At 45.0% G+C, this 24,288-nt stretch overlaps 1 protein-coding gene across 4 annotated transcripts in view; it reads left to right on the top strand.

Moving 5' to 3' along the window:
* Positions 1–24,288, top strand: part of LOC137304153 (paladin-like) — a 222,148-nt gene that overhangs the window by 78,770 nt on the left and 119,090 nt on the right. For all 4 annotated transcript variants that reach the window (XM_067972654.1, XM_067972656.1, XM_067972655.1 and 1 more), the window contains exons 10-17: positions 1,911–2,015; positions 4,402–4,497; positions 8,664–8,798; positions 15,030–15,140; positions 16,280–16,459; positions 18,259–18,456; positions 19,917–20,057; positions 22,078–22,149. In XM_067972654.1, coding sequence (XP_067828755.1) covers positions 1,911–2,015; positions 4,402–4,497; positions 8,664–8,798; positions 15,030–15,140; positions 16,280–16,459; positions 18,259–18,456; positions 19,917–20,057; positions 22,078–22,149 — 1,038 coding nt within the window. The remainder of the gene's footprint in view (positions 1–1,910; positions 2,016–4,401; positions 4,498–8,663; positions 8,799–15,029; positions 15,141–16,279; positions 16,460–18,258; positions 18,457–19,916; positions 20,058–22,077; positions 22,150–24,288) is intronic.

The raw sequence follows: 24,288 nt of genomic DNA, 5'->3' as shown, positions 1-24,288 counted from the left end.
CCTCTCTCTGCCCCACTGTTGGTGGCCATGCCACCAGCCAACCAGATCCCACGCTCTGGAATTTCCTCACTAGACTCCTCCTTCAACTGTCTCCCCCTTAAAATCTGCTTCTCTTTGGTAACCCATTCTAATGTTTTCCTTCTTTGGCTCGGTGTCTGTTTTCCTTGTACCTCTGTGAAGCACCTTGGGAGGCTTTTCTACATTAAAGGGGCTGTATCAATTCAAGTTGATGTTGTCTTCAATGGTTATTATGTCTCACGGTCTGGATGGCATCCTCCACTAGGACATTTGGCAGGGTGAGACAGTCTGGCTCTCTTTATGAATGTCGTCACCACTTTTCGATCAATGGATTGCTGGAAGCGTAATATGAGCATGTGTGGTGAGAGAGAAGATCAGGGCAATATCAAAATTACCTCTCTAACATGGAATACCATGGTTCTACATAACACTCTGCACAACAATCTTACTAAGATCTAAGAAAAGGCATCTGACTTAGGTAGGCAGGTTTAAGTTCTAAGTGGCCCTGGACTTCAAATCAGAAATCTTTAAGGTAAGCTCTCTCCTACTTTACATTAAAGTGTTTGTAGTTGAGATGAGATTTAGGAGCTTATGGGCATGTTGCTGTTATTTGAACTGAATTGTTAGGTTTTGTAATTGGGGAGAACTAGTGAGTAAGGAGCAGAACATGAGCTAGAGCCTTCAGGAGAAAAAGTGGGAGAATTATTTTGTAAGTGTGAGAGTGAAGCTCAAGTCATTTATTGTTCAGTTGAACCCTGAGATTGGTTTATTGATCCATGATCTTCTGCCATCCACCTGGAATTTTTTAATACCATTTGGAATTTAAGGAAAAAAGACTGCCATTGTATTTGGTTACCAACACAACCATTTCTGAATTGTGACGCTGTGAATCAACTTAGCAAATTTTACCTAGCTGTTTGAAACTAGGCTTTCTGACCTGAGTTAAATTCCAGGTTGATAAATCATAGAATCATACAGCACAGAAGGAGGCCATTCGGCCCATCGTGTCTGTCTCGGCTCTTTGAAAGATCTATCCAATCAGTCCCACTCCCCTGCTCTTCCCCCATAGCCCTGCAATTTTTTTCCTTTTCAAATATATATCCAATTCCCTTTTGAAAGTTATTATTGAATCTGCTTCCACCACCCTTTCAGGCAGCGCATTCCAGATCATAACAACTCACTGCGTTAAAAAAAAATTCTCATCTCCCCTCTGATTCTTTTGCTAATTATCATAAATCTGTGTCCTCTCGTTACCGACCCTCCTACCAGTGAAAACAGTTTCTCTTTATCCTTATTTACTATATCAAAACCCTTGATAATTTTGAACACCTTTATTAAATCGCCCCATAACTTTCTTTGCTCTAAGGAGAACAACCCCAGCTTCTCTAGTCTCTCAGTCCCACACAACTGAAGTCTCTCATCCCTGGTACCATTCTAGTAAATTTCCTCTAATAAATGATGTGTTGGGTTTTACAAAGTATTGGGAAACCCACCACACAGAGGATGCAAGGGACATAGCTACTCCCTGATGGCTCAATAAGTTAATATACCATCTTGGTATTGATTCATGGAGATCAGGAGGTCCCCAGATTCAATCCCTGGTCTGTGTTAAGTTAGTTTATTATAGGGCGTTCGAGAGAACGCTAAAGTTATCCTCAGGAAGGTGAAAATCAGCTCCTGATTGCTATCCAGCCTGTATGTGGATGTCAAATGACCACAGCCCTGGTCAAACAAGCTGTTGAAACTCACTGTCTAGGTTCACACACAAAAGAATGGCCATTTGGATTAGATGTTGGAAGGCTGTTGCCTACAGAAGGCAAGGAGAGCAAACGGAAGAGAAACAAAGAGCGTGTAACCCATCTTTCACCGCTGTTGCATTTCTCTTCTATCAGGTGGACACAGCCATCGCACTCTGTTCTGAAATGCATGACATTAAAGAAGCCATTTATGAGTACAAGCAGAAGCTGGAGGGCCTTGGGGAGAATTGTCAGGTTCAGGTAAGTGAGGAAACTGTGGGGTTTTGGGGGGAAGGCTCTCGAGGTACAAGGCCGTAATCCAACTGAGGGGTTCAGTTGATGCCACAAGCCGAGGCAGTAAGACACCTCTTGGTGGCTCAGTGTGTGAGTGCACTGCCCAATATTGACCTGAGCAATATAGACCAAGGAGGTCCGAGTTTGATCTGGGATGAGTTAGCTGGTCTCGGTCGTGAAGCAGTAAATGCACAGCAGTTGCCTCCAGCATCCCCCCACCCCCCCCCCTCCCGGGCCAAGGAGTGGAAAATAAATCAGCCAGGGTTCCGACTCCTGATTACTGTCCCATGGCCCTTGCTGGAAATTTGCAGAAGTGCAGATATTGAGTTAGAACAGAATTAGAGTGGGTTATGATGCCCTCTATGGAAAAACTGTCTGCAGACAGTCACTGTCTAGACTGATATGGAAAAACACCTCTTAAGGCAAAGTATTGGACGGCATACCGCAATGGTGGAACTGTACCCGTCAAGAGTCAGAGCCTTCGGGGAGGGGGAGGGGGGAGAGACCTGGGGGCATGGGGGAGGCGAATGTCTAAAAGAACAGTGAAATTCAAATTATTTGGTATTCAGTCGAGCCCTGAGATTAGTTTACTGCCTATAATCTGTCACCACTGCAGTATTTTAATGTCATTAGGAAATTAAGTGAAAAGAATTGACTCCATATTTGGTCACAGGCATAAAATAACGCAGAAGCTCACAGAATATTGCGTTGTTGATAGAAATGATTCCGAGTCCAGTGGAATACAGGTTGATGCATCCAAACTGGTTGGGACCGAGCGTTGTGTGCAATCGTGATTTATTTGGAGCGGTAACCTTAGTGGTTTAGTATCCCAGCGCAGAGCTTCATGTGACGGGAGCATAGAGCAGCTGTTCACCCATGAGGGTCAGCGCACGCAATTTACCCTCTGCGGAAAAATTGCGAATTAGGCGCCCGGACCCTGTGTGCGAAGCCCTGCGTCAGGAGCGGTAAATCGTAAAATGTACCCCCTCATGTACGTAAAACGGACAATGCACTCGTTAGGGCCGATCTTACGCACGGGCGCTACCAATGGGGAATGGCCCCCCCCCCCCCCCCCCCATTATGTTTTTATACCAGTTTTTAATGGTAGGAAATTTAAAAATAGGACACATATTTAACAAGAGTTAACACGGGATCTGCTTACTAGAAATGCTGCCTTTCTGCTGCTGCAGTGCCGGACTGTACCGGGTAATTTCTGATGAGGAATTACAAAGAAATTCATTAGCTCTCATTATGAATGGTGCAGTTTCACACAGCATACCCTCAGTGTAAGTGAGTGCGTGTTAGAAAAATCGTGACTGGTGCAAATGCTTTTAATGGAATGGAAATGTCATGCGTTATGTGGTTTAGTAGCAGGCTCATTCCAAGTGAAGTGTTTCATTTGACGATGCCCAGAAAATCACTATAAATTTTAATGAGCATTTTCTATTGTGGTCTAATTGTTTTGGCAAAAGCTTCCTGTAATTGCACCCTTTTAATATTCAGATTAGCATTTGATTTAATATTTTCTTGAAAGTAATTGATCTTTAATTATTCCGCAACGTGACTGCAAATAAATTAAGCCTGTGAAAAGTGGCATGTCAACACTTAAATCAGATTCGATAATAGAATGCATTCATGAAGTTACTAGTGCATCTCCCATGGCGATGCTAATGGTATGTCGGGTGATGCACTGTTTTGTAAGGCTTAGAGTGTTACACCAGGTGACTTAGAGCTGCGTGCCTTTAAGGCCACAACGTCTAATTTTTAAGTCAACACGGCTACAAGTCAATTCAGCTCAATCAGAATGTTTGGTGAGCTAACTTTGCAGATTGGAAAGTGTTGTAAATTTCAGGCTGCTGCTCAGTGACCAGCCTTGTTTCTTTTTTTCTTTTCTATTGCTTTGTATCTGTAACAAAATGTGGTGTTTCTGGTGTGTGACGGATGTGTGCTCGATGCAGTCTTTTTACGTAGATAGATACGTATCCAGATAATGTATCACTTAGACTTTACTTACGCTATTATCTTTGGCTGAAACTGAGACTGAGATCCTCTGTGAGTTGCGGCCTGCTATTCTAACTCATTCAGGGACACCGTAGCCGTGTTCTGCTATAACTCATTCTTTCCCAAGTGTTCAGGACTGTGAAAAGCCTTGGCCTCCCCAACTCCTACAGTCTACAAGCTTTTAAAACCCAGGGTTTACCTCATCTAAGAGCTGTTCTTGATTTATCTTGCCTTCCTTCCTACTCTTTTTTTTAATCGTCCTATACTCTAGACCTGTTGTTTCTCCATTTCAAAAAGAAGTGGATGATTGTGACTTACTGTTCTGTGAATTTTATTTTCTTGCTATGTTTAGGGAAACAGCACCAAAGAGTATTTTCTCCAAAGAATACTACAGAGCACGGAATGCTATTTCCACCTTGTCGCTTTTAACTTCTATCTTCATGAACAGGTATGTGCATCGGAGAGAGCTAATTACATGTGACGTGTGTGTTGTCTAATAGAATGGTCAGTGTATTGTGACCTATGAGACTACGTGTATCCTGTTGTTAAAATTTACCTCCAAATATCGAGACTTTGTTCAGATGGGAGTGCGGATCAAAGAATCGAGCGCAGAGCCTCACTCGATGGGAGCAGAAGGCACTGTGCTCACTCTTCCCACTCCCTTCGCCCCACCATTGGCGGCCGTGCCTTCAGCCGTCTCGGTCCTAAGCTCTGGAAATCCCTCCCTAAACCTCTCTGCCTCTCTCTCCTTCTTTAAGATGCTCCTTAAAACCTACCTCTTTGGCCAAGCATTTAGTCACCCATCCTAATATCCCCTTCTTTGGCTCTTGTCAATTTTTGCCTGATTACACTTCTATGAAGTTCCTTGGGATGTTTTTCTACATTATAGATGCAAGTTGTTGTAAATTCATTAGGGGAGCTAGAGAGGAGACTCTTAATTAAAAGTTTTATGTTGTGATAAGGAAGAAAGAAATGTACAAAGCAAGCAATCTCCCACAATTTCTGCTTTTACTACTAATCTTGACTTCCTTAATAAACAAAAACTATAAATATACCTCATAATTTAAAAAAAATTTCTACATTTTCTTGCTCACGTTAGTGCTGGGGAATTGAACTCTTCCCATTCCAGACTCCAAGCATCAAGCATGCCCAGGACAAGTAGAACACAGCCAGATGTAGATTAAACCTCTTTGGGGATATGGGGATCGGGCAGGAAAGTGGAGTTGAGGTCGAAGATCAGCCATGATCTGATTGAATGGCGGAGCAGGCTCGAGGGGCCGTATGGCCTACTCCTGCTCCTATTTCTTATGTTCTTATGTTCTTAAAGCTCACATTCTTCCAGTGTTGTCCAATATGTTAGTCACTGGTCACATGTGGCTAATTGGGAATCCAGATGTGGCTAATTGCATTTTGTTTAGTAAATAAAAAATGAGTAATAGACACATTATTGGGCATGTGATCCCAATACTCATATTTGCACGATGTGTGAACTTTAACCTTTTTGTGCATTTGTTGGTAAAATGTTAAGAGAAAAGCAGAGTGTACGAGTGTTTTTTGATCATTGTGAGTGCTTTATTTCCTTGGTTACTGAATGGTGGTAGATGTTTGTTTTGTAAATATACACATAAAAGAAAGTCTTGCATTTATATAGCGTTTTTCACGACATCGCAAATCGCTTTACAGCCAATGAAGTATAGTCACTGTAATGTAGGAAACGTGGCAGCCAATTTGCAATGACCAAGGTCCCACAAACAGCAACTTGATAATCGGTTTTAGTGATGTTGGTTGAGGCATAAATATTGGCCAGGACACCGGGGATAACTCCAGTGCTCTTCTTCAAAGTAGTGCCATGGGATCTTTTATGTCTACTGGGGGAGACATGGCCTTGGTTTAACGTCTCATCCGAAAGACAACACCTCCAACAATGCCGCACTCCCTCAGTACAGCACTGGAGTGTCAGCCTAGATTTTGTGCTCAAGTCTCTGGAGTGGGACTATGAACCTTCTGACTCAGAGGCGAGAGTGCTACCAACTGAGCCACAGCTGATACATCTGATGTGCGCTTACCTGTATCGTGTATAAAGTGTTTTCCACTACAATTAGTGCCTGTGGCTAAAAGGATGTCGCCATAGCCACACCTGTGGGCTAGTCAGCAATTTCTGTTGGACAACACTGCTCTATTCTGCCTCAGATAATGAAAGGGTTTGATAGGGCAGACATAGAGAAAATGTTTCCACTTATGGGGGAGACCAAAACTAGAGGTCATAAATATAAGATAGTCACTAATAAATCCAATAGGGAATTCAAGAGAAACTTCTTTTCCCACAGAGTGGTTAGAATGTGGAATTCACTACCACATGGAGTAGTTGAGACACATAGCGTAGATACATTTAAGGACAAGCTAGATAAGCACACAAGGGAGAAAGGAGTAGAAGGGTATGTTGATAGGATTAGATGAAGTAGGGAGGGAGGAGGCTCGTGTGGAGCATAAACACCAGCATAGACCATTTGGGCCGAATGGCCTGTTTCTATGCTGTCGACTCGATGTAGCCCCATCCTCAGAAGAGCGCCTCCTACTGCAGCAACGTGACATCCTTTCCATTTCCCACAGCAGTCAAACTGTGGCCTCTCTGATTGAGATTGCCAATTAGTCCTGCATTTGAGATGGTTTTGTTGTAGGCTAGGAACTGGATTAAGACTGCTCAAAATCATTTCACAGAGGACTCTTACAGACAGCAGAAAGGAAAGACTTCCATCCCAGCAGTCTAGGCTGGATTTGAGCCCAGGGCCCAAAGGTGAAAGGTTAATGTCTAACACTGCACCGCCCAATTCCCAGGCAATCATTGTTAATGTCAGGAGCCGGTTACTGAATGTTGCCACTGAAGTTGGTGTTGTGATGATAGTGACACCTGCTACGGAGAAGTAAATGTGAAGCTTTCCTTCCGCCAATGTCCGTGCTGCCTTTTCTTATTATTTCTACATTGGCTGCTGCTGCTGAAAGGTGAAGCTTTCCTCTTCTCCACAACAGACGATTTCACCACACAACGTCACCAGATTCAATGGCAGCCTCCAGGGATGCACTCTTGATATAACAAAATTAATCTGTTTTCAGGTGAATATTTTCACACTGAAAGCATTGGGAGAGGAGTGTGTAGGGGGTAAAGTTCCTAGCCAGAATCTTCCTCACCCTTTCCCACTTGTTTTCAGATCGTCCCGGGGCATTAAACTGGGGTCAGTTGGACGGGAAGCCCTCTGCCCAATCCTTAAAGATGGCCGCACTCATTGTGTTCCCATCCCCTTGTGTGTGGATCGTGCCCTCTCATCCTCTTCCCTCACTGCCACGTACCAATGACGAATGGGCGGGGATTTTTTTCTGCTCCACCGGAAGTGGCAATAGTGGTTCTGTTAGGGTTTCCAACCCTCCAGGATTGTCCTGGAGTCTCCAGGAATTAAAGATTAATCTCCAGGACACTGCTGCGGACAACTGGGGAGAAAAATCATAGGGGCTTTAAAAGAAATGTGTTTCTTTTTACTTTCTTTGAACATGTTTGTTTATTAGTTATAAAAATATTGGACATGGAGGGGGGAAAAGCCTGTTTGACCGATGGTCAAGAATCATCCAATTGAGTAATGAGTCTATTCACTTTCCGATTGGCAAATGTAAGTGGTGCACCATGAGGATGGGCATGTGGGGCAACCAATGGCAGGAGTGTGGGGGCGGGAGGTCATGTGATGAAACCTCCTGGAATACGTCCAACCCTAGGTTCTGTGGCATCGGGAGGAATAAACTCAAAATGGCGTCTTGTGAAACTGCTGGAGGCGATCTGGCCACTGCTGTCTCTTCCCCCAACCCTCCGACTGCTCGAAATGTGCAGCTGGGCCCAGGCAGAGCCGACAAGAGAATTTCCCCCTTTAGCTATTGAAGGCTGCTATCCCTTTAATTTTAGTCCTTGGCCATTCCAGCTGTTGTAATGCGTGAACCACTGCAGCACCCTGTGACTTCCCTTCCCCACATAGCCCCACTAATAGCGCTGGCAGTCCCCCCGTGAACACCTAACCGACCCCCACCCAGGAAGTTAGGACAGGTCGGACCGGGGGTGAGAATTCTGCCTCGACCCACTTCTCTCACCGATCTTGCCATTCAGAATCTGGTTCCCCTCATTTCCTCAACTTTCCTGTGTCTTTAATTTTACAGAGAACATAAGGATAGTCAAGAATGAGAATGCGCCACTTGTTCCAATAAAGCGCGTCCCTCCAGCCCCTTAACTCTCCGTTTAAGAGTCTAGGCATTGAGGGTCAAATTTTAGTGAAAAAATAGGCAGGGAGATAAAATCTGGAACACACAATTTTATTCTGGTCAAATTCATGAACTCAAGCAAAATGCACCTGAGTGTTGTCTGAAACAAAATTTGATTTGAGGCCTTTAACTTCCCGTCAAAGCCGTCTGAAGCCTTTTAGCTGAGCTGCTAGTTGGCGATATCCAACCTTCTGTTTCAGTTTAACATTATGTGATGTAATAAACAGGTTTCTGGCAATTGAAATGATTTGAGTCAGTTTGCAGATGCTGTCCTGTTGTGAATTGCTGACACGTACTAACACTTGTGTTGTCTTCCAGTATCCTTTGGCCTTTTCACTTAACTTCAGCAGGTGGATGTGCAGGCACCCCTGGATGTACAGGCTCTTGGCTGGTATGAATATGTCTGAGCTTACAGCCCCTTGTGACTTGGTAACAAAAGGCATCAGAGTGTTGGTAAGTTACAGCTGAACACAATCAGTGTGTTAAGATTTGGAGATTGTCCATGTTGTCAATGACTTTTCTTTTGTGCACTTTTCTCATGTAGCATTTATACTAAGTGCCTTTAAATGTCAAGGTCCTAAGCTCTGGAATTCCCACCCCCAACCTCTCCGCCTCTCCACCACTCTCTTCCTTTAAGACCCTCCTTAAAACCCACCTCTTTGATCAAGCTTTTGGTCACCTGTCCTAATACCACCTTCTTTGGCTTGCTGTCAATTTTTTTTGCTGATTACGTTCCTCCGAAGCGCCTTGGGACGTTTTACTACATTAAAGGCGCTATATAAATGCAAGCTGTTGTTGTTGTTGGTGTGTGTCTTATTTTGGACTAGAAGTAACTAAACAATATGCTACAAAAGGGATCCCTACTCCCTATTAAAGGGGTATCAAAATCAGAAATCTCTAGGGCTTTCATTGGCTGGGATATATCTTGTGAGCCCCGACCAGCCCTCAATACCTTGCCCACATCACCGTTCTTCACATCTCTTGTCTAGACTGTGGGAGACATCAAAGCCAAACCTGATCCTATTCTCCTTCAACATTCACGCGCACACTGTCCAGCACAGGTCACTAGACAGCAATCAGAAGCAGAAGCCTGAGCTGGGTTTTTGTTACCATCCCCCCCCCCTCTCCTTAGCCCAGGGGCACTGAGGCCAATTAAAGTACCTCCATTCCTGCCTCCTCTGAGATCAGCTAACTCAGCACAGACTGGGGATTGGAACTTGAGACCTGCGTCTGTATATCTCAGTTCCATATTGGCCTGTGCACTTCCCCACTGAGACTGAGGGAGCTAGTTTCTAGTCTGTGAGCCAGAAATTCCTGATCTAACCAAAATGGCTGGTTGGCAACAGCTGCCTCGGCAACGTTCGAGGAGTACACCACAACCTTGTCAAACTATTTTAACACTGCAGACTTACTATAGTTGAATAATCTTCTTGGAGACAAACCCTGCTGAGTTGCACAATGTCCTCATTATGAGTGCAAGTTAGACAGCTTTGAATGGCTGCCTTTATCAGTAAAGCATAAAATGCAGATCTAACACGGGATCTTCCTTATCTGGGACTCAGTACCTCAATGGGGGAAATCTTACCAACTGAGCCATTGTGTGGGAAACTTTGAGGAGTTTCTCAGTGGGCAAAAGAAGTGGTCACACCAGAGTGATTTGAAAAGTATTAAAATATTGTTTGAGGGAAAGGAAATAACTGTTTGTAATCCAAAGGATTATTTTACAGTTTGTATGCAAAGCATCCAGGTTCAGTGCGATTGATGATAAAGTATGGAATATGATTTTAAATCTTATCTCGTCTTTGTTAAGCCGTGGCCATCAAAAATCCCTCACGAAAGCAGAGCAGGGAGTTTACCCGGTGCACTGATTAAAATTCTGCTCTCAACCAACACCCAAGTTCATTGAAAGTCAACCACACAGTGTGGGACTGGAGTCACATGTAGGCCAGACACCAGGCAGGCCTGGCAGGTTCCCTTCCCTGGCTGGGTTTTCATGACAATCCGGCAGCTTTTATGGTCATTTTCCCGGTGCCAGCTCACAAATAACCAGATTTATTGAATTCAGTTATCACAACTTGTTATGGTGGGATTTGAACTCTCACTCTCTGGGTTACCAGTCCAGTGCCAGAACCACTAGACTTCCACACCCCATAATAATAATCAAAATGACTCACAGGATGTGAAAAGCTTTGGGATGTTTCTGGGTGATGTGCTGTATATAAATACATGGCATTTTGTTTTTTTTTAAATACAGTGGTAGTGCCATTTTCTGCACTCTAATTATCGGCCTTCTCAATTATCTGCCAGAATATTTGTGGGACAAGGCTGTGCGGGAGATGTTGCTTCAGTACATAGTGGCTAATATTTCTATTGCACTTGTCTTCATTCCTTTGACTAGGGTATTGCTGTACATTATGTGCAGGACTAAGTTGTAGGGATGGTCCATTATCTGTCAGTTTTCCATTATCCACTGTGTGTGTGTTTGTTGCATAATATTTACAGCACAGAAACAGGCCATTCGGCCCAACATGTCTGTCAGTGTTTATGTTCCATGCGAGCCTCCTCCCACCTTACTTCATCTCACCCTATCAACATATCCTTCTATTCCTTTCTCCCTCATGTACTTATCTACCTTCCCCTTAAATGCATCTATGCTATTCGCCTCCGCTACTCTTTGTTATAGCAAATTCCACATTCTAACCACTCTCTGGGTAAAGAAGATTCTCCTGAATTCTTTATTGGATTTATTGGTGACTCTTGTATTTATGTCCCAGCCTTTTCAGTCTTTCCTGAATGTTGTACCCTCTCAGTCTGGTATCATCCTTGTAAATCTTTTATGCACCCTCTCCAGTGCCTCTATATTCTTTTTGTAATATGGAGACCAGAACTGAGCACAGTGCATGTGTGCACACCGCCATTACTGGTGATAATGAAGATCCCACGGGGTTACTGCGATTGAATGAATGCAGAAGAGCCGTGTGTTTCTTTTGTTTCCAACAGACAAGAAGTAATCACAATCCAGCTTGTTAATGGTTTTCCTCGGGGATAGATATGGTAATGTGGAAAATGTGTTGCAGTCGGGTTATTTTTAGTAGCTGTGTATCAAACAATTTTGGCCTGTGCTAATCGGAAATTTGGGCACATATTGTTTGGAAAATCGGCACTGGGCTTGTGACTTTACGATTTGCACAGCTAGTAGATGAGACTCAGAACTTAATCCCAAATATGCTGATTTATTCTAACTGGAGATTCAGAAATGCCATAGCTGTGTTCAGAGCATCCAATTCGCTCCAGGAGGTCTCGGTCTTAACCCTTAGCCTGTGGTGCATGAGTTTATTCACCTCGGCACACATTGTTCCTGGAGCTCATGGTGAGTGTGCTATTACGACCAAAGGTTGTCCTTGCTCAACCCCATCGACCTTGAGTTCTTTAACATTTAATTAAAAAACAGGCCTATGGAGCTGGTTTTTAGCCATTTAAATTGTGTTTTTTTTTTGCAAAGTTGCTCCCCTTTCTGAAATGAAGGAAAGGGAACAGGGAAGCAGAAAAAAATAAATAAACAACTAGAAAAAACATTGAAAATATAGGCCAGAGCTGGTTGATTAGTTAGAACAAAGTGCAAACTTAAAGTTGAATGAGGAAAGGAGATAAGAGGATGAAAAGGACAACACATTGAGCTTCAATTATTTAGAATGCTTTCAGTTTATTTTATTGCTTTAGCATTAATATTACAGCAGTATTTGCATCCCAATGTCAGTGTCTTTTTTAGTCTTGCTATGTGTGAGACCCAGGGACATGGGATGCTCCCTGAATCTGCTGACTGTCCGAGTGTTAAAGGTTGTTTGTTGATTGTCAGATGGAAGGAGAGTGTTGACGTTATAGAGTTGGCACGTAGAAAGAAAGAACGTGTATTTATACATCTTCAAGATTGCCCCAAAAGGCTTTGCAAGTGATGAATTACTTTTGAAGTCACTATGCAGGTTTCGAGCATACGCTGCATGTTCCTACATAACAACAGAGTAAGTAAGCTTGTCGTCTGATAGGTGATCCCGCTGTCACTTCCAAACTCCCAACACCCTCTCCATTGCAACCTTTCCTATTTTCCTCTAATTTACTGATACCACTATGTTCATTGTTCCTCTAAAACATCTTCAGTTGTTGCTTCTGACATACTCTGTCTCTTCCCTCTGCATCCTCATGCTGCAATTACACACCTAGTTTAACTCGGGCGAGAACTGTGATACTCGTTTCCTCCCTCAGTCTTTCATTCCTCCTTCAGAGTAGGGTGGGAGGAGGTTTGTGTGGAGCATAAACACTGGCATAAACCAGTTGGGCCGAATGGCCTGTTTCTGTGCTGTAATTTCTACGGAATTCTATTGCAGGTTTTTTAAAACCTAAACATGTCATCACCTAATCTGTATTTGACTTATTTCATCTCCTTTCCCATTCTTCCCAAACTTGGTGGAATCTTGTACTATGGCCCTTGACCCTTTGCCTTGGGTTCTCTACTTTAAAAACCCACAATGCTGGCATTGGTGACTGGGTACTGAAGAGCAGACCTTGGATTACTCCAGTTTTCTCTATTGAACTGCAGGGCTCTGGCCTTGATACGTTGACAGTCTTCCAACACGCATATTATAAAATAGGAAACTGCTGTTTTCTCCTGGCTGGGAATCAGATTTCAGATCTGGGAACAAAAGAGTATTCTCGGTCCAGACTAGGGCTTTGTGAGCCTGCTTTATAGGGGTTAGAGGTTCAGTTCCTGGCACAGATTGTGATTGTTTGGGAAGCGGTTAACGCCAAGGGAAAAAAAAACACATCCCCAACTTCTCTCTGACTGCTAAAAAGTATGAAGGGCGAGTCCACTAATGGCTCAGTTGGTAAGTTTATTGCCTAATGTGGAACTGAGCCATTCTGACTAGGATGTCAACGCCTCATTTTAAAAATTCTCATCCTTGTGTTCAAATCCCTCCATGGTCTCGCCCCATCCCACCTCCGTGACCTCCTCCAGCCCTACAGTCCTCCGAGATCTCTGCACTCCTCCAATTCTGGCCTCTTGCGCATCACCGATTTTCTTCACTCCACCATTGGCGGCCGTGCCTTCAGCTGCCTCGGCCCTAAGCTCTGGAATTCCCTTCCTAAACCCCTGCGTCTCTCCACCTCTCTCTCCTTCCAGAATTTATACTACTACAAAGAATGACTAACAAGCAAGAATTCACATATTGTCTCTTTGCCCAGGAACTGTTATTGAAGGAAGTACAACTTAATTTGCACCTAAGCAACACTTGCATACCTTGACTAATTTACAGGTCAAACAACCTGGCCTATGTCCCTCAGACCACCGGGCTCTAATCTCCAGTTTGAAATTGGGTCAGGAAGATGGCTTCTATTTTGATGCAAGTTGAAAACTCTGCTTCCCTCGAAGAGATACTGAAGGGTGACTGCCTTAGTGAGACTGTTACCCATGTGGGGGAGTCAATGGCGGCAGGGCAGAAAGGAGGAGAACTAATTGGGGAAGAAATAAAGAATCTGCTCCTCGGAGTTGGATCTCCGATTGATCTGACAGGAACATTGCCAATTTTGTGGATACTGGCCGATTGTAGAGTGAGGCGATCCTGGGGTGGGCCTTGAATGGGCCAGCAATGAGCCGGAGTTTTTCTGTGGTCAGGAGGAACACTCCTGCTTCTCCCAGGCCCACAAAGGTTAAAAACTGAAAGCTTCCTGGGCCTTTTTGTGAGCGGCCTCCTGTGGTTAGGTTGCTCAACGCCTGGTAAAACTAGATGGAGTATGCACATCGCCTGCTCTGCCTATCCGTACCTGAATTTCGCTTTTGGGGTCCGACAACTGGCATGGGATCCCAATTTGCATAATTAAGGAGCTTGACGCCTGTTTCAGGCGGGCACCTCGGACCGCTAAAAAGTCACCCAAGCCAATGTGGCGTCCGGCACAGTTTGGAGGCCGCAGATCATGACGCAAAATTCAGAGCTGTTACATTGATTTTAAGCTGCAAAAACTGACGGCTGTGAGTTGAATTTCTCCTCCTATTGGTTAGTTTAATTCAAGGTGAATGGATTAACTGTATAATATGGTTACTAATTAAAGTCGTCATTGTAGAGCTCCCCAAGTGCTCACTGAAGTTATCCAGAGAATAGTTAAGCCTACCAGACCAGGAAGGTCCCATATCTGAAGTCAAGTCTGCCTTAAGTTAACTGATCTCAATCAGAGCAGTAGAGTTGGCCCCATTGTTTCTGGGCTAGAGAAGGGAAGATTGGAATGGGTTAGGGAGGGAAGGTTGACCATTATCCAGGTTTAGGATGGGGAAGACAGGATGGGATGGGAAGACCAGATGGGATGGGGAAGGGAAGACCAGCCAGTGTTGCCACTCCTGTCCATCATCCAGCAAACCCTGCCGGAAGTGTGGCTGTATGGATGTTGGGTGAGGACAAAATTAAGGATGATTATGGTGCTCCCCGCAGTTCAATAACCCCACTCTCTCAGCTAACACATGAATAACGGCCACTTGAGCGACTAACCAGAGGGTAGCCAGGTCTGGGCCAAATATTCCACTTTTAGGAGCAAAGGAGAGGGGAGAAAATTAGCAAGGAAGAAAAGTTGTCTTATTGTGAATATAATTACTGAATGGTAAATTTTCCTCACTAGTAACTCCCATTTTCATTTTAACAGGTTGCAGATGAAACTCCGGATGTGCTCAGCACAGTGAGAGAAATGAAAGTAGCCAATTTCAGACGGGTTCCAAAGATGCCAATCTATGGCATGGCACAGCCCAGTTCAGAGGTAATGCAACATATTCTTGTGGTGTCTTACTGTAACATGGTAGGGAGTATTACAACATGATCAGTCTTTCCTTCCTCCTACAACCTAAGCCTAGCACCTCTTTACCTTGGCTTCTTGATTTACCTTGGCTTACCTTTTCTCTTCTCATTTTTTTCCTCTTCTCTTTTCTCCTTTCCCCTTCTCTCTTTTTTCTTCTCTTTTCTCTCTTCTCTTGGTGATGCTTTGTATTTTGGGCTTTGGCCCTTCATCCAGGTCTTGCAACAAATCAGTCGTCTTTTGGCCAAACACACAGCTGAATTGTTGACTGCAAATCCCAGACAATGACCCCACACAGATCGCACTCCAGGATGAATAATCCCCAGTCGCCCAGGGAAGTTAGGAGAATGTTTTCTTTTATTGTGGAGAGGGTTGTTAGCACGTGGAGTACCCTAGCAGAAAGTGGGAAGCAGAATCCGTATAAGCTTTTAAACGGGACGTGGATAAGTATTTGAAAAGGAAAAGTTTAATAGGCTATGGGGAAATGCCGGTTGAATGGGATGAAGTAGATAGATTTTTCAGAGAGCTGGCTCAGGCACGATTGTCCGAAAGGTTTCCTTCTATGCTGTAAAATTCTGCAATTGTAAGTACTTTTGGCTAAAGCTCACCATTTAGATTATTGATGCAGAGTGATGGATATCTGTCCAAAACAAAACATAGGGGAACAAAGCAACACACTTTAAACGGCCAACAGTGTTTGATCTGATGACCAACAGTTCTTGATATGGTCTCTGAGACTATGCACCAATGCCACCCTCAAAGACAAATGCTTGGACACAGTCATCATGTTGGATACCCCCAACTTGGCCTGTGGTGGTTTCTTTCTGCTATGCAAGCCATTTTTATGGAACGTAAAGCCACATGCGACAAGACCTAAAGAAAGACTTGCATTTATATAGCGCCTTTCACGACTTCAGGACGTCCCAAAGCTCATTACAGCCAATAAAGTACTTTTGAAGTGTATTCACTGTAGAAATATAGAAAACATGGCAGCCAATTTGTGCACAGCAAGGTCCCAAAAACAACAATGTGATAATGACCAGATAATCTGTTTTAGTGATGTTGGATGAGGGATAAATATTGATAACGGTTCCTCTTGACAGGCATGTGGCTCAGTCCTGACCTACCTGACCGACGAGAAGAGGAAATACACCAATATCCTGTGGGTGAACTTGCGAGACGAGGTGGTGCTGGAAGGGAATGGCCAGATGTACATCCCCCGGGAACCGGCCTGTTTAGAGCAACCCATCAGTGTACCCACAGAGTCACCAGATCAACTGGAGGTGAGTAATCTTAGGGATGTTTGCTACAAATTACTGTGAGTGATATTATAGTATAAAATATCACTCTAGGACACCGGGGAGAACTCCACTGCTGTTCTTCGAATAGCGCCGTGGGATCTTTTATGTCCACCTGAGAGGGCAGACGTAGCCTCGGTTTAACATCTCATTCGAAAGATGGCACCTCCGACAGTGCAGCACTCCCTCGGTATTGCACTGAAGTGCCAGCCTAGATTATGGGCTCAAGTCTCTGGAGTGGGACTTGAACTCACAACCTTCTGAATCAGGGGTGAGAGTGCTACCAATGAGCCACGGCTGATTTATGTAACATTTATTATTTGTAGTTAAATAGCAAAACTTAGGGCAATTTGGGAAGCAAAGTAGAGTTGATTGGAGTATAGGAGTTTCACTGCAGGCAAGGCTGAGGCACTGCAGCATCACCACTGGAGGGAGGTGTGACAGGTTTACATAGGCAATTTCCATTATAAATGTGGACACAGGAATTTATAATGGAAAAAAATGTTGACAGGGAGTGTGAAATCATTGGAATGAAAATCAGACAGGTTCTATAAAGGGCGGAGTATCCGCTCCACTAGATTACTGCCCACGCAGTGAAGGTGAAAATGTGCCTCAAGATTTTTAATATATTACATAAAAATATCTAATCCCACATTTACTTAATAATGGTGCATTTCAGGCGATCCAGTAGCACATTGTGATGGTTCAACCTACATTTCCTATTCAGTGAGTTCCTGACGTAATCCAGGCTGTCTAGTGGAAGTAGTGACTGGAGGTCAGGGAGTTAATCTGGGCCAACTGTTGGTTCCAGAGCAGGATTGGCGGGGGGCCGGATCCGGAGCGGGACTGGCGGGGGGCCGGATCCGGAGCGGGACTGGCGGGGGGCCGGATACGGAGCGGGAGCGGCTGGGGGCCGGATCCGGAGCGGGATCGGCCGGTGAACAGGTCACCGGCTGAGTTGGGGAATGTTAAATCCTCTGAGTGAAACCTGATGACACAGGAAAAAAAATTCACAAAATTACAAGGTGTGTTGGGGGGGGGGGATGGGAAAGAGGAGGCTAAAATGAAAGATTTCAATGGTTTATTCACCCTTAAAATCCTTTACCAAGTGTTGTTGACTAGGTGCACTGTGTTGTGCTATAACACATGTTTATAACATTAAAAGAAGAGACCATTGCTGCAATGCATTCTGGATAGTTTGTTCTCTGTGCCGTCGGTGACTTTACACAAAATTTTGCCTCTTAAATAAAACTCATTTTTATGTAATGGAGGAGGGGCCTGGGGAGATAAGATATATTTTAGGTAGGAGACAGCAGGGGAATAGGAGCAAAAGCTGGTGAGGACAAAACTGTGATGAATAAACTTGTCTCTCAGCCAGCTGGGTCACATTGGCTGAGGACAAGCCTGGGGCCCAGTTGGTTCAAGTTGGAGGAGGTTGCCTTGCAACAAGTGACAAAATCTGAGGGGGGAAAAGAAACAAATAAGAGATCGGAGATAAATATTTTAAAGTCCTTGGAAGCATCACATGCTTTGAGTGTATTTGTCTGATTTTAATAATTTGCTATCCTAATATATTTTTAACCTTAAGATAAATTACACAGTGACAATCAGATAAAATGGATTCCTGCCAAACTTATAAATTAATCGTAGGTCAAAGTAATTCTTCAGCAAAAAGAAACAAAAGTACATTTTGTTTGTTTTTGGAGAAAATACAAAATGAAAGACAAATGAACATATTTGTGGGTTATATTAATGTATAGTGTGGTTTTATTTTTCTTTAAAAGAAACTAGAGAGCAGCCTTAAAACCGAGATCCTGGAGTCACAGAAATTGCTTGAAGTGCGCCTGGACCAGGAGAAGCAGATGAAGCTGTTTAAAAACTGCCTCACCATGCAGGAGATTTTCAACCAACTCAAAAGCTCCCACGAGGGCCTGCTTTACAGGCGTGTCCCCATACTCGACTGCTGTGCTCCAAGAGAAAAGGTAAGGGGACACTGAAACCGAGCGAGAACTGTGACAAGGCTATTGGAGCCTTCAAAAATGTGCCTGCATGTTAAGTCCTTAGTGGTGCAAAGACAGAGTGAGAGGATGCACATTCTGAACCCGCAGTTTCCTACTCAGTGAGTTTTGAACAGCAGCCCAACCCATCCCATCCCGAAGCCTGTAATTCATATTGGCTACGGTTCCATGGATGTTGAATTCCAAGTGGTGGTTTTTTGTGTATAACCCCAGGTCGTTGGTAGATTTTTTGACCGTGGGTTCCAAACTCGATAGCCTCCAGACGCAGTAATCCTGGCTGATTTTAATCCTACCTAGATCATTAGCACTGGCCATTACAGTTATTTTGCCAACACTTTTATCTTGTGTTCATGGTGGTCTCCATGAAGCAGTATGAGGCTCTGAAAGCTGTGCCACATGCATGCCGTGCGAGGGCTATTGTGCTGTATTTTTAATTCGTTCATGGGATGTGGGTGTCGCTGGCAAGGCCAGCATTTATTGCCCATCCCTAATTGGCCTTCAGAAGGTGGTGGTGAGCCGCTGACGTGAACCACTGCAGTCCTTGTGGTGAAGGTTCTCCCACAGTTAGGTAGGGAGTGCCAGGATTTTGACCCAGCGACAATGAAGGAACGGCCAATATATTTCCAAGTCAGGATGGTGTGTGACTTGGAGGGGAACTTGTGCCTGCTGCTCTTGTCCTTCTAGGTAGTAGAGGCCGTGGGTTGGGAGTGCTGTTGAAGAAGCCTTGGCAAGTTGCTGCAGTGCATCCTGTGGATGGTACACACTGCGGCCACGGTGCACCGGTGGTGAAGGGAGTGAATGTTTAGGGTGATGGATGGGGTGCCAATCAAGCGGGCTGCTTTGTTCTGGATGGTGTCGAACTTCTGGAGTTGCACTCATCCAGGTAAGTGGAGAGTATTCCATCACACTCCTGACTTGTGCCTTGTAGATGGTGGAAAGGCTTTGGGGAGTCAGGAGGTGAGTCACTTGCTGCAGAATACCCAGCCTCTGACCTGCTCTTGTAGCCACAGTATTTATATGGCTGGTCCAGTTAAGTTTCTGGTCAACGGTGCCCCCCAGGATGTTGATGGTGGGGGATTCGGCGATGGTAATGCCGTTGAATGTCAAGGGGAGGTGGTTAGACTCTCTCTTGTTGGAGATGGTCATTGCCTGGCCCTTGTCTGGCCCGAATGTTACTTTTCACCCATGAAGGGTGACATAACCGGGCTTCCCTCGACACCCAGAGTTGTGCACTACCCCAAAATGCCCATTTGGAGGCGGTCGTGCTGGATGTTTTCAGGAAAGAAGGAAGGAAAATGAAGGGAACAGTTTTTAAAAGAAAATGCAAACTTCACTTGAAGATTTCAGTCTGAATTCACCAGATGTTTCTTTTTCACTTTCACATCGACTTGTCATTTAGTGCTGTGACTTTGTTTCCCCACAAGGACTTTGATAAGCTGATGGAAGCCATGAAAATGATTTTGGCAGAAGATTCCCGTTCGGCAATCGTATTTAACTGTCATAACGGGAAAGGAAGGACAACAACCGGCATGGTGGTATCTGTCCTCGTTCTCTGGCACTTCAAGGTTAGTGCCTTTCTCCCGTCCCAGACAACGATGTTTGATAGGCCCTTACCCAAAGTCAGGCCCTTGGGTTAATTGCATTGTGAGGCACTGATGACTTTAAGTTACGCACTCCAGGCACTGGTTATCACAGAGTAATAGGACTTAACTAATCAGGATTAATGGAGCAACATCCTGTTTTGAACAACTTTATATAATTTGCCAAAGATTGATTACCAAAGCTTGGCCTTTAAAAATTGATATACCACTGTCGAGGCAAACAATTTAGCTCCTTGTTTCACAGATTTAGAGATACTGGGATAAATTTCTGGCCTCACCACCTGGGCTGTAATCTGGTGAAACAAAGTGCCCGTCCGTTACAGGATCCATTCATTTCAACAGAATGAAAATTATATAACAGCAACAACAACTTGCATTTATACAACACCTTTAACATAGTAAAACATCCCAAGGCGCTTCACAGGAGTATTATCAGATAAAAATTGACACTGAGCCCAGAAGGAGACATTAGGACTGGGAGCCTATGCAGGTCAACGAGATTTCACGCAAATTAAGATACGGGCAGCAGATTTTTGGATGAGCTTAAATTTAAAACGGGCGTGCGGTCCCATCCACCAGATGACTACCTGGGTGTGAAGATGAGATTCTACCCCAACGAGTGGGAAATGCAGGACGAGAGAGTGACAGAGGCGTGCGGAGAGAAAGAGAGAGTGACAGAGGCGTGCGGAGGGAAAGAGAGAGTGACAGAGGCGTGCGGAGGGAAAGAGAGAGTGACAGAGGCGTGCGGAGGGAAAGAGAGAGTGACAGAGGCGTGCGGAGGGAAAGAGAGAGTGACAGAGGCGTGCGGAGGGAAAGAGAGAGTGACAGAGGCGTGCAGAGGGAAAGAGAGAGTGACAGAGATGTGCAGAGGGAAAGAGAGAGTGATATAAACAAGGGAGGGAGAGATACAGAGGGGAACACTCAGACTTTCATAAGGAGGGAAATGGTGAAAGATGTTTGTGCAGATTGACAAAGGCGCAGACTCATGAGGGGGAGATAGACACATGCACTTCGACCGAGAGAGTGAGAAGTGCAGCCAGAGGCAGAATAGCAAAGAGATAAAGGACCAAAGGTAAACGGACGAAAACGTCCCAGTGTTAGAGGAAAATTCTGGTCAGGGCACATCGCATCAATGAAGCACGATACTTTCTATCACCTGAGTAATATCGATTCCATCATGCACTTTCATTTCTCAATTGCAAGGCAATGAATAGAGAGGATTGTGATGTCGGGGTTGTTGCACATTTGAGATTATTCCAAACCTTGATTGTAACACGGCCGCTCTCACCGTTATGTAGTCAGGGTCGATAGATGTTACTTTTTCAAATGGCTCACTTAGTAGCAACTCTGCCCAGTACGGAATTGAGCCATACAGACCAGTTAGCTGGTCTCAGCCAGGTTGCCAGTTGGGGTGGGGGGTGGGGGCGTTGTTAGAATTGACCTCAGTGACCTGGGCTATGGAAGATGGGTGGGATTGGTGCAGCTGATCGCTGCCCTCGAACCCTGATGGAAAGTGCACATGCGTGGGCATTGTGTGAGGGTCGGATCTGGGCATGATGTGATGCTCTCTGTAGTCGAATAGCCAAGCTCACACACACAAAATCGCCACTTTGATGCATGCTGGAGACCGTCTGGTGCTAGTTGAACCATCTCCGAGCACCAGCTGATGCTTTCAGGGGGAGCGGAGGAAAGGATTTCCAAACAGCCAGACGACCTTAATCATAGTTCAGGGCCCCGAGTCTTGTGGGTCTAGAGTGGGCAGAAGTCCGATTTCCATGGGTTGGGGGGGGGATGCATACAATCTGCTTCTGGCGGGATGCCCCACGTTTAGACCTCACCGTTAAATTCTGGTTGGGGGAGGGGGGAGGGCTGTGGGATCTTTTCTGGGAAATAAATCCTTTTACGCCCTTCAGTAGAGACTTTTAGTGATCTAACCCAGCAAACTGACGAACTGTGCTCATCTAGTTCCCCATTCTTGTTCCAGGGAATTCCGGAAAACAACGAGGATGAACTTGTGAGTGTGCCTGACGCCAAATACACGAAGGGAGAGTTTGAGGTACGTGAAGGCCGGCTACATCGAGTTACACAGAAATCAGGCCATTCGGCCCAACTGGTCTATTCCGACGTTTATGCTCCACACGAGCCTCCTTTCGCCCTACTTCATCTAATCCTATCCTTATATTCCTTTCTCCCTCGTGTGCTTATCCAGCTTCCCCTTAAATGCACCTATGCTATTTGCCTTGTGGGAGCGAGTTCCACATTCTAACCACTCTCTGGGTAAAGAAGTTTTTCCTGAATTCTCTAGTGGATTTATTAGCAACTATTTTATATTTATGGCCCCAAGTTCTGGTCTCCCCACAAGTGTAAACATTTTCTCTACGTCTCCCCTATCAAACCCTTTCATTATCTTAAAGACCTCTATCAGGACACCCCTCAGCTTTCTCTTTTCTAGAGAAAAGAGCCCCAGCTTGTACAGCCTTTCCTGATAAGTATATCCTCTCAGTTCTGGTATCATCCTTGTGAATCTTTTTTGCACCCTCTCCAATGCCTCTAAATCCTTTTTATAATATGGAGACCAGAACTGTGCACAGTACTCCAAGTGTGGTCTAACCAAGGTTCTATACAAGTTTTACAAACAGATTTGTGTATCTGTACTTTGAGATCCCTTTGCTCCTCTACCCCATTCAGACTCTTATTATTCAGGCAGTATGTGGCCTCCTTATTCTTCCTACCAAAATGCACCACCTCACATATATCTAGCTCGCTGGACAAGCAGGACCTCCCAGCCCGTGAGGACTGTGTGAATATTTGTGGTATACACGTATTTAGCAACCAACCTCACCGTTCTAGCCTGTAATCTCCTTCGGGTTTTAAAGCTGTGCATCGCGATACGTGGGCCTTCTTTGTATTATGGGCCTGCTTCTGTGCTAAGTGGTACTGCAGTGTGCTGGAGGGGGGGGTCCCACTGTTCTGGGCTCCACTCCATTTAAGCTGCAGAACAGATTCTAGAGCAACAGAGACCCAGCTCTGGACGTACTAGAGGAGTTTTGGAAAGGTGACTTTCTGTTGGCTGCGAAAGGCCTGTGCAGGGAGCGGATTTCCTCAGGACTTCTGCTCTGTCACTATAACTTCGGTGGACACCCCGTTTCAGTTGCAGCCCTCTCACCTCTGAGTCAGAAGGTCGTGGGTTCGAGCCCCACTCCAGAGACTTGACCCCATGATCCAAGCTGACACTCCAGTGCAGTACCGAGGGAGTGCTTCACTGTCGGAGGTGCCGTCTTTCGGAAGAGACGTTAAACCGAATCCCCGTCTGTTCTCTCAAATGGATGTAACGATCCCATGGCCACTATTTTGAAGAGCAGGGGAGTTCTCCCTGGTGTCCCGGCCAATATTTATCCCTCAACCAACATCACTAAAACAGATTATCTGGTCATTTATATCATTGCTGTTTGTGGGATCTTGCTGTGTGCAAATTGGCTGCCGGCTTTCTTACATTGCAGCACTTCAAAAAGTACTTAACTGGCTTTGAAGCGCTTTGGGACGTCCTGAGGTCATGAAAGGCGCTGAATACATCTGCTAAACTTCACCCGCAGTTACAGTGGCAGAGAGGGATAAGCCTGTAGGTGATTCACCCCCTAGGTCGTTGCATTATACGGGTGGGCTGAGTGCCTGTGAGATGATGGCTACTGGCAGCTTGAGGTGCCCATAAAACCCTTGGGGTCCATTACCTTCCCTGCAGTTACTAATATCGCTGAACACCCGTTGGTAATGTTGCTGAACAAATTTTTAAACAGGCGATCTGCAAACTTGGCACCGTCGCCTTGTTGCACCCAGCACTGCTGGTACAAGCTGTCAGAATGTTACCGTGCATTTTTCCCTTCTAATTTGAAGCAGACCAGAAAACACTTATTTTACTCAATTATACACAGTTCTGTAACCCTCTCCATAAATACCTATTTCCAGGCCCAGACCGGCTCCCCTATACCTGCCGGTCTTGAGGAATGTGACGGTTGCTATGGTAACCGGGCCCAGTTGTTCAGCGATGCCCAGATGAGTTTGAACGGGGCTTTTCAGGTTCGGTACACTTGCCCGTGACACTGGTGGCACCCTATGCGTTGGAGGCTCATTTATTTACAGCATTGCCACCTACATAAAGGCTGCCATTGGCCCACGTCAAGGCTGCCATTGATTGCGG

The sequence above is a fragment of the Heptranchias perlo genome, chromosome 36, assembly GCF_035084215.1.
Source record: "Heptranchias perlo isolate sHepPer1 chromosome 36, sHepPer1.hap1, whole genome shotgun sequence".
In the NCBI taxonomy this organism is placed as follows: Eukaryota; Metazoa; Chordata; class Chondrichthyes; order Hexanchiformes; family Hexanchidae; genus Heptranchias; species Heptranchias perlo.
This window is presented reverse-complemented; position numbering and strand designations above follow the sequence as displayed.